The sequence below is a fragment of the Ustilaginoidea virens genome, chromosome 5, assembly GCF_000687475.1.
Source record: "Ustilaginoidea virens chromosome 5, complete sequence".
Classification (NCBI taxonomy): Eukaryota; Fungi; Ascomycota; class Sordariomycetes; order Hypocreales; family Clavicipitaceae; genus Ustilaginoidea; species Ustilaginoidea virens.
The window spans coordinates 2,834,782-2,846,884 of record NC_057320.1 but is presented as its reverse complement, the minus strand read 5'-3'; the positions used below and the strand labels follow the sequence as shown (position 1 = coordinate 2,846,884).

Below are 12,103 nucleotides of genomic sequence, written 5' to 3'. Positions count from 1 at the left end.
ATCCGAAAGGCAGTTGGTTCAATTTAAAGTCAGTTCTTGCAGGCAGCATTATTGATGCTTATGTTGCCTTTTTCCGAGTACGTGGCAATTCTCGTCTTGGTCGACTTAGTATGGTCGACTGAGTCAGCTCGCAATTACGAAGCAAAGCATCCATGCCAAGCGCTGACGTATGTGGCCGCACCTTGTCCCTAGATACCTGCTACCGCTAGATTGCTTCTTCAGTCATACCATCTCGGGTTTCAGAGTCGTCGGCGTAAACAAGTCAATGCTGTTGTCGTGGTCCGGCTGTTCGGCCCGTAGCATCTGCACGCGGCAAGAACAGTAAGCCTGGGCATGGTGAAAGTTGCAATAGATTAAAGACTGGCGGGCGAAACCCGAGTGACGTGCGTGCGAGGTTATCGAGTCTATTGATTGATGGGGGCTTGGGGACTCCCAGCAATGAAGGGAAGACGAAGTGATGCCGCTTGCATCTCCCAGTATAGACAAAGAAACGGAGCCAGGCTTAACAATGGCGACCCCCGTCTGTCGAGCCCGATTGTCGTGTAGCGCGCGAAAATAATTACAGTTTCCAAACCAATCCCAAGCGAGCGCGAGGGACCAACCGTCTGTTGTTCCTGCTTCCTCAGCCTCCCCTCCTTCTGCTTGATGCGAGGGCCATTGTGACACAGAAACAAGTCTTTAAAGTCGTGTCGTTATCCGACTCGTGAGAATGATTGATCAAACGTGTGTCTTTGCACATTTTGTTGTCGAAATCGAGCACCGGGCCACTCGTTTCGCGGCAGTCATGGACTCATGGATAACGCCCAATCCATCGACGCTATCCTTCTCACAAAGCAACCGGCCGTCAACTTAGGAACGGCGGGTTCACGGTGTTTTCAAGACGTTTACCGTCTCGTTTCAAGCATGCTGGTCAGGATTCTGAAACCCAAGAGTCGGTCAGCCTACTGAACATGCCGTGCCTGCAATGCGGATGGGATCGTCTGCGGGTAGCAAGCGCCCTCCTGTTTCATGACTCCCGTTGCGTTCCGGCGATGCACAACCACGCGAAGAAGCGGCCGGTGCAATCGGGCACCAAGGCGGGGAAGGGACTCCATGCGGACCACGCCTTGTACCTCCCAAGCATGGAATTGAGAGATTCGAGTTTGGGTTGAAACTCGAGCACATGGGTAGGCTGCGGCGTTAGCTGGGCCCTTCTTTCCTTGGGCCCTTCTTGCCCTGGGAATCGGATTGCCAGCTCACGTTGCATGGAGCAAGCACCATCTCTCGGAAAGAGCAACCCGAAATTTTATAAAGAGGCCGGCGGCTGCTCACTGAGCGCTTGCCTAGTACCCAAGGTAGTTGGTTCAACCCTTCCTCTTCTGCCATGGGTTGAAGGCGACGGTTGATAGATTCTGCCTTCTTTCACATTGATGGCTCCAGTCTCCCTCACAGCGCACGGCATCGGACGTGTCAATAGCCTGGCCGCCTGGCCAAATTGCTGGACGTCGAACGATATCTCCCAGATGCACCACCAAACATATGGCCATCAATGTCTTTGACTCTTTGTATGAGGCCAGGGACCCAGGACCCAGGCGCCTACACTGCCGCGAGGCAGCCACCCAGTCGGTGTTTTGTCATTCAGCCACCTGGTGTCCAATATGTGAATGGTATGGAAGAGGGAGCCTCTGGACGGCTTGGCCTTGATCGTCACGAGACGCGCGCATGTTGGAATGAATCAGTTGGTGTGGCTCGCCCAAGCCTCTCTTCGCCCTTGAGCCACGGACGCGATGCGAACCACGATCCACACATTCCGATCATGAGGATGATGTTGAAGATGATGATGATCACGCGGTCTCTTACACGAATGGCCTTTTGCATCCGCCGCAGCAATCTTGGCCGGTTTTGACCCCAATCCGGCCATTAACCACGCTTTCGCATCCTCTGCACGGTTGCATTCTCTGCCTGGTTGCGCCGAGCACCAAAAAAAACAAAAAAAAACGCAGCGAGGCAACCCAGTTTGGCACGACGGCTCCTTGTCTAGTCCGGTTTCGGCAAACTGAAGGGAGGTTGAGCGAGACAAGTCAGGCGCCCCGACTCAGTCTTGGGATTGGTCGTGACATTGCCATGTGCATCACTGCATGGAGAGCCATAGCTTCTCTGCCTTGCATATGGGCAATGGACTTGCGTAGCGCCGTAGGGTTGCACGAGACCGACCGGTGGGGTTGAGATTGGCTTGACTTGAGCATCGCCCTCCCTCACTCACTCACTCTTGTCACCAGCCTCTTGTCCGTGTCGGCGACTGAATGTTTCGCCAACGTCATGCAAATGCCCATAGGGAAAGGCTAGAGACTTACCCATGCTCACCATCTCAATCGGTAAAGTTTTATGCTGCTCGCCAAAGCATATGCACGTGCCGTTGGGATTGATGAAAGCTTGAACGTCTTGTGGCGCAAAGAAAAGAGAGAAAGGAAACAAGGACAAGTCACACAGGGGATGGAAAAGGCAGATTCCTAGGATATGTGCTTTATTGCACACTCACCACTGGGCCAACTGTGGGATTGAGAGAGCCTCTTCGCTTCCCTTTATATTGGGCACTAGATCCATGATTATTGACAGACGCCGCGCACCATCGCATGGTCGACTTGCAGAGGGATGGATGATTGATATTGCGCAGGCAAAGTTTTCCAGAGCGGCGAGATGTTGGGGCTACCAGACGCCTTTTGCTCTGTCGACATGGAGACTCGGACCCTGAAACAGGCCTAGCCTCTGCCTGCCGCTGCAAGATTCCGCCACGAAAACGCCTCGGTCTATAAGTTGACGGTGTTTTGCGTCGAGTTCCAAGGCGGCAACTATGGTGTGGCATCCAATAGACAAGTCCGATTTGACTTGGTGTTTCTCTCCGTGGCGGCTCACCCGTCCCATCATCCACTTGCCCCGGACCCATGTCCGTTGGAACAATCCTGGTCACGACGCACACCATCTTCTGCACTGTCACCGTCACCATCGACAGTGCTGCGCCATGGACAATAGCGCGGTGGGATCAATTATGCCGCGGGGCTAAAAGAAAAAAAAGAAAAGGAAAAGAAAATAGAAATATCTCACCGAGGTGGGCCATTGTTCTATTCCTTTTTTTTATTATTCAACGAGACCACTTGGCATCAACCTGAACAAACCCACGACGTACGGCTCAGAAAACCCTGCAGGGATCAACACTCTGGAGTCAGGACAATCTTTCTGACTTGGACCGGCTGTTCCCGCAACTTACAAAAAGGGGCATACCGAAAAATCCGTGGTTGTCCAAGGACTCGGCCACGGGTTCAACTCGATTGGTCTTTGTGTCGCTGCAGCGCTACAACCCGCTGCGTTGTAACGGACCGACATTACACAAACATTCTGCCGCCTTGCAATTCTTTGCGCATCTTGAGTTCCTGCTACTTCATCATCGCGCAAGACTCAACAATCCCTCTCTGGTCGCAGACGTTACCACCGCGCGCCATTGTAGCCTCACCTCTGGCCTTGCGTACTGACTGGCAATATACAGTACCGGGCTACTAACTTCCGTGTAAATAGAGTGAAGCCGCCAGTCAACCGTCTCTCTCTCGACCCATCAGCTATTCCCTCTCCCGTAATCTTACCTAGAAGCTCTGTCGAAGACGTTGCTACTTTTTTTTTTCCCTTCCCGCTGTTTTGGCAGCAGGCAATCTCCAACTGCCGTAGCCATCTTTTATCTCAAAGGCAATGAGATCAATAGCGCCTTGAATGGCTGAGTGGCAGCGACAGGCTTCCCATTCTTTGGACCTTTTGGTCACCTCATGTTCACTTCTCGACTAGATCAGGGCGACCGCAAATGCATACCCCCAAGGCCGCCAGGGTTCGATCAACATTCGTTCTGTTTTTGATTGCCTCTTTGCAGCCTTGTTGGCCCTTTTTTTTTTTTTTTTTTTTTTTTTTTTTTTTTTTTTTTGGGTGCCCTGGCAATGAACATTGCAGACCATGGAATTGTCATTCACGCGAGAAGAAAAGGCAGGTGCATGCTTTCTACACAAAGGGGCTGGTTATTGGCGTCGTGGTGCTAACGTCGTCGTCTCCTCTCGCAGCGATTTGTACTTGCCGAGATGTTAAAGTCGAGCACTGTGGATGTTGACCATTTGATCGCGTTCGTCAAGGCTAACGGAATTGTTCCTGACTGGATGAACATGCAACTACCACTGGGTAAGGCAGCCCGCGTCTGTTGGGCATACAAAATCCACCCTTCCGTGGGACCGCGTTTCTAATACTGCTCCAGGCCGTAACATGAGTCAGTGTATAAGTGTTGTGGAGCATATGACGGCTGAGTCTCGTCTTCCGAAGCGCTGGTCAACAGGAAGCTCAGGAGAATCTGCCTCAAACGGGTTGCGTGGTGGCCATGTTGCCGGCGACGCGCATTACCCCCGTGCAAAAAACCCTTCGACGCCAAACACGGCTACACCAGTTGCCATTCTCCCGCGGCCCGCAAGCTGGCTAGATCAAAGCTACAGCATTGCCAACCCCCCGCAACGCGCGCAGCCCAAGAAGCGAGGTCGACCGTCTAGAGCTGACAAGGCCAAGAGAGACCTTCGCCCGAATCTGCCGCCGCATCTGGCCCCTCGCCCGTACCAGGCAACGGCGCAGCGTCCCATCTTACCTGCGGTTGGCCCGAACGGCGATCTGGTTCGGTCGCGGGCGCAAGCCACTTCGGGGTATGCTTTGGGAATGGACGAGGGAGCACGAAGCAGTAAAAGGCGATGCCTAGGTGCTGTTGCGCAAAAGCAGCCTGCGGGTTCGAGCTCCGCCGCGCACATTCCCGTCACGTCAAGCAGCGCACTCTAGCGGCTTGTTGGACCACTTTTTTTGGAACATAAGTTTTGCGCCGGGATTTGATGGTCTGCGGCTGATGGAGTCGATTCGCCCCAGGTGTGGAGGGATCAGAAGCGAAAGCATGTGCCTGCTTTTGATGGGGGAAAAAAAAAAAAAAGGGGGGGTGGGGGGAGGCAAAGACCGTCGCTAGATGTTTCTGCGAGGGGTTGATGGAAGCGGAACCGCGGCATGACAGCAAAGAAGGGGCTCATGAGTTGTCATGAAATGGTCGTGGTCGCTTGGCCCTTTTTACAATTCCATTACTGGTGGGACAGCACCCGACTCCAAGTGGCGCCGGCGATTGCAGATTTGATTGTCTTTTGGCTCTCATGGCCGGCCCTACCTACCTACCTACCCAACTACATAGATTTATCAATAATACAGCCGTGAGACGCAAATTGTAATCTGGTCACTCGCCCGAGTCCACGTCACTCCGTCTCTGGCAACCGAGGCCGGACAAGCGCAGATGAATAACAAGAAGGGGGGCGGCGACCAGGGAGTCGATGCGCAGAGCCTCAGCTTGTCGTCGTTTGTCTGTCGTTTGTCTGTCGTTTGTCTGTCGTTTGTCTGTCGTTTGTCTGTTGTCTGTCTGTTGTTTGTCCGTGGTGTAGATTGTTGCAGTTTGCTTTTTCCATGGGATATTTCCCCCGTCCTGGGCAGTCAGTCCAACAACCGACCACTCCCCTTGTCGGACAACCCCAACTTTTCCCACGTCTCGCAAATCCGGGACAAGTTCCAGGCTCGGGGTGCTCCACTTTACTTCCGCGTTGCTTCTTTAGTGTGTGTGTGTGTGTGTGTGTGTGTGCGTGCGTGTGTTTTTGTTATTTTTTTTGTGTCTTTTGCGCAAGGGTCTGATCATCTCCTTGCTCTCCAAAGGTGATTTACAACGCCTTGACAACCTCTTCGAGAGCGCCAATCAAAATGTCTGCATGGTGCTCTTGAAAGGTCAACATTGGCCTGAGGCGCACGGCACTGGCGCCGCTGCCACCAATGTTGACTCCGAATTCCTTGGCCTTGACGAGGAACTCATCACGCCTGGGGTTGTCAAAGGCGATAAAGGTTCCTTGTCCCTTGCCGCGGAGGTTCTGGAAGTGTTCGGGATACTTGGCGGCGAGGCCCTCGAGCTTCCCAAACAGGTAGTCGCCAACCTTGGCGGTCTGGTTCACAAGGTCGAGCCTCTCGATTTCGTTAATGATTGCGCGGAAAAGCAGCGCCTTGGACGGGTCACCCATCCAGGTGTTGAACTGACGGTACGGCTTGTTGGGCCGCAAGTCCTTGGATCGGTAGTAGTAGCCGGCGGCCTGAGCCTTCTTGGAGAAGGTGACCATGTCGGGAGGGTCCTGGAGGTTCCAATGCTCGTGAGCCCAGAACTTTCCGGTGGCGCCGACGCCGGTCTGCACCTCGTCGACGATGAGGAGAATGTTGTGCTTGAGGGTGAGGGCGCGCAGCTTCTGGAAGAAGGCGGGGCTGGCGTGGTTGTCGCCGCCCTCGCTCTGTATAGGCTCGACAACGACTGCGGCAGGAGGCAGGTGCCACGTCTTGATGAGGTGCTCGACTTCGTCCAGGCTGGCCTGCTCTGCCTTTGCGTTTTCCTCGGCGTGCTGATCCAGAGGATACTTGAGCTGGGGAAAGGTCGCTTGCGGCCAGTCAAAGGCTGGGATATCAAGCTTGTGGATGGGCTTGGAGCGGGTGGTGGACAGACAGCCAAACAGGCGCCCGTGGAAGCTGGACTTGAAGGACAGGATGGACAGCTGAGCGGCACCGGGGGCCTGGTTGTTCATGGCGCTCTCCATCTCGTGCGGGGTGAAGTCGACATCCGGACCGCCTCGCTCCTGCTGCCTCTTGTACATAAAGGCAGCCTTGTAGGCGATTTCATTGGCATCGGAACCAGCCATGGCGGTGTAGACGTTGTTGAGGCCCTTGGGAGCCACCTTGAGAACGCCAGTCTTGAGAAGATTGGCCCAGGTGGTGGAAGGAAAGTTGCCCAGAGCGGGACGGTTGACTAGAGCGTTAATCATTTCGGGTGATCGCGCAACTCTGCGGAGCCTGAGGTTGTTGTAGCCAACCGGGATCGAGGCGATTTGCGCGTAACTGAAGCGATTTCCAGCAAACGTCTGTGGTAAGCAGAAGCTCTCCCTGATGAGGTTTTGGAAAGGAAGAGAAGGGGAAGGGGAAGGGGAAGTTTGGGGGTTAGGGAGGTGGAAGACGGGGCCAGTCAACGTCACCCAGTGAGGCCGGGGCCGTCTTACACGTCTAGAAGAACATTGCCATCAGGGTCGGCAATGTAGTTGCCCGCGCTCTGGGGATAGTCAATCATCATGTTGATACTGCGAGTCTCGAAAACCCGGTCAAGCTCCTTGATGGCTTTGGCGGCCTTGGGGCCGGGGATGCTGGTTTTGACAACAGGAGCAGCAGGCTCCTGGTTCTTGGGTTTATAGAGAGCGGTTGCGAAGTGTCTCGTGGTCAGGGCGGCTCGAGCGGTGCGGGCCAGAGCAGGTCCGGCCGCGCCAGAAGCACGGAGAGCCGACATTGTCGCTGTTGAGCGGCAGCTTTCGGCGCGTCCAGCGGAGGATTCGATTTTCGACGGGGGCTGGTTGTTCGCTCGGGACTATGGGACGTCCAAGATGGTTGGGGAGAGGGTCAAAGGGTCAATCAAGTGCAGACCGGAACCGGACCGGGACAAACACAGTACGGCACAGTACGGCACAGTAATGGCACGGCGCAGTACGGCACAGTAATGGCAAGTGGCAGGAATAACGGCAGCAACGCGCTTTCCCAGTTGGCAGTTGGGAGCAGGCGGCAGGTGGCAGGTGGCAGGTGCGAAAGTTGAAAGCGCTCTGCAAAGGAAAACCACCAAGGAAGGAAAGAGCCCGGAGCTCCAATGCCCTGCCCTTTTATCACCGGATTCCGACGGCTTATCTATCTGTGGGGAGCCTTGTGTGCAGGCGGGGGGGGGACCCACCCGCCTGCCCCCTTCCTTGCCTCCGGCAACGGATCCATCAGCTGGCGGGCCCCCTTCCCCTTATTCGTTCGCCAAACGCACCGACGAACCCCAGTCGGTGAAATCTCCCCCGGACATGAGCCACACCCTCTAGCCGCTTTGAGTTGAGCTCCAGCCGTTCAACGTGCGCCAAACGTGTTGTCAGACGGCAGACCGCAGCATTTCTCCACTTTCCTCACGTCCAGGATCCGCTCGCTAAACTCCCACCGCCCAGCCGCCTCAAGCCAATGGTTGTGCGTGATGTCGGATGGAGTGCGCGGTGTCGCATGTACTTTGTGGACTCGTCGTCTTGATGCATCTGGCCCCTTGGGGAATATTCTCCATTGCTTTCTCATTCCGATGGCTCCAGACTGGACTGGACGGGAACCATTGTCCCCCATAATTAAGATACCTACCTACCTAGGTAAGGTACCTAGGTAGGTAGCTAAGATAGCTCTTGGGCACCTCGTCACGTGTACCGGGTAGCTGGCGCCTATCCAGGCAATCCCAATTCTGGAGCGGGGCAGCCAGTCCAGGCGGAACCAGAACCCCCGGGACCCACGGCCTCCGTGCCTAGCAAGGTCACCAGACCCCGTTAGGCTCCGTTGGCCGGCGTACCGTCTGCGTACTCCGTACCAGATCATCTGCGTGCCCCGCCCACTGCCTGGTCTGGTGTGACTGACTCCAGACACTAACAACACATTGACGCCGTCACACAGCAAGTTGGGCAACGCCAAAGCACAATAAATAAGAGCACCTAAGAATGCCCACCCTCGTTCTCGATGCAAGTAGCCAGTCTCTGGCAGCCTCCAAAACAGCAAGGAGACCAACGTCCCGTTACCAAGTTTCATCATGAGACCCCCGTAATCTCCCCCCCCCCCCCATCTATGCCATCAATTGATGCAGAGCCAGCCAACCATGTGCTTCCAATATCGTATACAGACGGTTTTGGAAAGATAAAAAAAAGAAAAGAAAAAAAGTAAAGTGAAATGAAATGGAACCGAAAAGGAAACCAAAACAAAGGTTAAAAAAAAAAAAAAAATTTACGCTAACCCCCGTTCTCGTCCAACTCTCGCACATACTTTACAAACGTCTTCTTGTGAATCTGTGCCCATCGACCCCCATGTCAGCCTGCTACTTGGCCCGTTGGTCACGCAACCGCATCGTCATCAAACTCACCATGCCCTTGAACTGGCCATCCTTTGAGGCGCAAATATATCTCAACCCGAGCTTCACGAAACACTCGTAGACAAGATCCACAGGCGAGCGCACATCCAAGGAAACAGGTGCCTATGCCACGGTTAGCCACGAGTTTCCGTCACACTAAATAAAAAAAATAAAAAAGTCGGGCCCCATCCCCCCCCCACCACCTACAGGATCAATGTATTGAGCAAAGTCGGTCGGATCAATGTAATCGTCGTCGTCGTCGTCGTCTATGCTTGGCACCCTATCCATCAGGCAGAGACTTGTTTGTTCGTTGTCAAGCTGGTCCAGGGCGAATTCGAGATCGGGAGCTGGGATAAGTCCTACCAGCACATCGTGGCGCACAATAGGGAGACCGCCGTCAAGCTCGCCAGCGCGGTGTAGGAGCTCGAGCTTGGACCGAAGCGTGCTTGCGGGTACCAGCGGAGAGTTGCTAATGTCAATGACCCTCTCTCGACGGGTTCTGGTCAAAATGTCGGCCAAATCACTAGTAAACACCGGTTTGTGCTTGTTGTCCAGAAATGGATATGCGTTCATATTCGTCAAGAGATCCTACATCGCCGCCGTTAGTCCGCGTTTTTGCCCTAACCAGGGGGTTCCCACGTCACGGCACGGCCAAAACCTTACGTAGATGCTGTTTGGCTCGATGGCGTCTGCCGTCCACTTGGCCACCAAGATGGTGAGAGAAAACGGGAGGACATAGTCCAAGCTTCCCGTCAGTTCGAAGAGAATAACGGCAAGCGTCACCGACAGTCTCGTCACCCCGCACATGGTCGCTCCGGCGGCGATGAAGGCGTACACTCCTGCTTGAATGCAGGATCCGTCGGCCGCCGTGGCGCATCTGCCAAAAACGGCCCAATCCGGGGCCCTGAGCACAAACCACTGCACCAAATGGCCAATGATTCGCCCCAACAGGCCCCCGACGACCATGGACGGTATGTAAATCCCCGCTGGTACCTTCTATTTACGTGCTCGACATCAGCAAAGAAGAAAGAAAGAAAGAAAGAAAGGCAAGTTGCTTCAAGCAGACACCGCATCTTCACAGCAAAACTCACAATGCCAAAAGTTATGATGGTGAGAAATCCCTTGATCAGGAACGCCGCAATCAGAGTCAGGAGGATTGCCGGTATGTCATCGACAGACTTTGGACAGAGACCTAGCTCATCCGTGTTGGCGTCGTTGCCGTCGCACGGCGAAGCTAGATTCAGCAACAGCTTCGCGACCGGCTCCTTGACCAGGGCGTTCCAATAGTTCAGAAGCCCAGTCACAAGCGCCACCAGAAATACCTCGAGCAGAGGATGCGACTTGATGACTCCAATCCGCCTAAAGCTCTGCGCCCAATACTTGGACGCCTTGATAAACATTGCCCCAAGAGCGCCGCCGAGAATGCCCACAGCAATGAAGCTGAACAGTTCAAAATACTCCCAGTCGGCTAGATATCTGACCTGGAACATGACAATCTTGTGGGTGCCGTAAGGATTCAGAAACTTGAGCGACAGAGCGGCAACGATGCAGCAGAAAAAGGTCCTGAACAATGTCTTGGCGGGGAAAAAGTAGGCGACTTCCTCAAGCCCAAACAAGACACCACCCAACGGTGCACCGAAAGCGACCGCAACGCCGGCTGCGGCGGCTGCCGAGAGCACCTCCCGACGCTTGGCATCGTTGCGGTCGTATTTGGCAAACAGGCGGCAGGCAATGTTGCCAACGCAGGTGGCAATGTGAACGTAGGGGCCTTCTTTTCCCAGGCTCAGACCCGAAGCCACGCTCAAAACTAGCGCCACCGACTTGATAATGATGGTTTTGAGGCCCAGGAAACCATGCAGAACAAATCCGCTCAAAATCACACGGACTTCAGCAACTCCGCTGCCAGCAGCGGAATAGTAGACCATGGGCGGGCTGGGTTGCCGCGACTCGTCCTGCGGTCTGAGGCTTGAGCCGTCGTCCCCAGAGTCGACGTTGGGGCGTTGAGGCACGGCTGCCAGGTTCTCGTCCAAGGTCGTAAGCTGATATGCTGACGGTACCACAGTTTTTGTCCAGAGAGCAACCCAGCAGGAAAGACAGGAAAGGATGACAACACATCCCAGGTATACAAGATAATCGGTCCAAATGTCGCTGAGAGGACTCCAGCTAAGGGCTTGCGACCAGCTCTTCCAGTCTTCACATGAGCCCCGAGGGCAACAGTTCTGCAATCGTGTGGTCAGCGAGGTGATGGGACGCGAGCGGTGTCGGGTTCGTACTTTTTCATTCAGATGCCACGCCCTTGCGCAGTAGCCATCCTTGTAATCAAAAACTGTTGATTCGGCCACGTCAATGGCGTAGGCGATCAGAGCTATGACGAATCCGCACAAGGCACTCAGTATCCAACCTTGGCAGCCATCAAACGCGACACGGGCGCGACCCCAGAAGTCCTTTCTACTTCGCAAAGCTTTGGCACGATGAGAGTCTGCTATAGTGTCATGTACCCAGTCGGTGCTGGTGAATTGGTCGTACCAAACCCGCTCGTCGGGAAAGAGCGAGCCCTTGGATTCTGACATGGAAGTAGCCCGGTCAGAGAAGGCTTGTATTAGTCTTTGGCCCAAAGAGCCATGCCGACTGTGATGCCTTGTATTCCTTGCGCTTCCTATTTTGTTAATTGTGCAAGTGTTAGCGCGACGCGCTGCGCCGTGTAAATATTTTCCTTCTTTCTCTTTTTCACCTTGGGGGAGGGGGGGGGGTTATCAAGCATGCCTGAAAAGCTCTGATTTCTCGACACTTGGGGAATTCGAGGAGAAGGTGCAGCACCATCTATCCTGACTCTGGATCGGGAGGTGTTCAATAATAAGGGTGAGCGTTCGTCAGGGTCTACGCCGGAGCTGTTCCTGTGAAGGTTGAATGGTATACGGCTCGCCAGAGGCGACGGGGGCTGCGAGTCTGCATTTGCCCCCTCGCGATCCGCCATGACGATCCGTTGCCGCAGTCAAAGACGTCGCTTGAGTGAGACGATTCAGTTGAGCTCAAAAGACCGGGACCTTGGATGGTGGCTTGTGCTCCTTGAGAAAAGACGTTAGCTGCGGTGGAACAGATGAT

At 54.5% G+C, this 12,103-nt stretch overlaps 3 protein-coding genes across 3 annotated transcripts; 1 reads left to right on the top strand and 2 right to left on the bottom strand.

Annotated features, from left to right (window-relative positions):
- Positions 1–4,094: 4,094 nt before the first annotated feature.
- UV8b_06552 (uncharacterized protein) lies at positions 4,095–4,827 on the top strand (the record flags this gene model as incomplete). The annotated part of the gene is made up of 2 exons (XM_043144049.1): positions 4,095–4,191; positions 4,265–4,827. 2 exons carry the CDS (start codon positions 4,095–4,097, stop codon positions 4,825–4,827), a joined length of 660 nt encoding a protein of 219 aa, XP_042999984.1.
- Positions 4,828–5,735: 908 nt separating this feature from the next.
- Positions 5,736–7,384, bottom strand: UV8b_06551 (uncharacterized protein; the record flags this gene model as incomplete). Its single annotated transcript, XM_043144048.1, has 2 exons — positions 5,736–6,945; positions 7,104–7,384. 2 exons carry the CDS (start codon positions 7,382–7,384, stop codon positions 5,736–5,738), a joined length of 1,491 nt encoding a protein of 496 aa, XP_042999983.1.
- A 1,498-nt stretch (positions 7,385–8,882) lies between these two features.
- On the bottom strand, positions 8,883–11,975 carry UV8b_06550 (uncharacterized protein; the record flags this gene model as incomplete). Its single annotated transcript, XM_043144047.1, has 7 exons — positions 8,883–8,939; positions 9,014–9,124; positions 9,209–9,589; positions 9,665–9,997; positions 10,093–11,220; positions 11,275–11,657; positions 11,765–11,975. 7 exons carry the CDS (start codon positions 11,973–11,975, stop codon positions 8,883–8,885), a joined length of 2,604 nt encoding a protein of 867 aa, XP_042999982.1.
- Between the last annotated feature and the right edge of the window lie 128 nt (positions 11,976–12,103).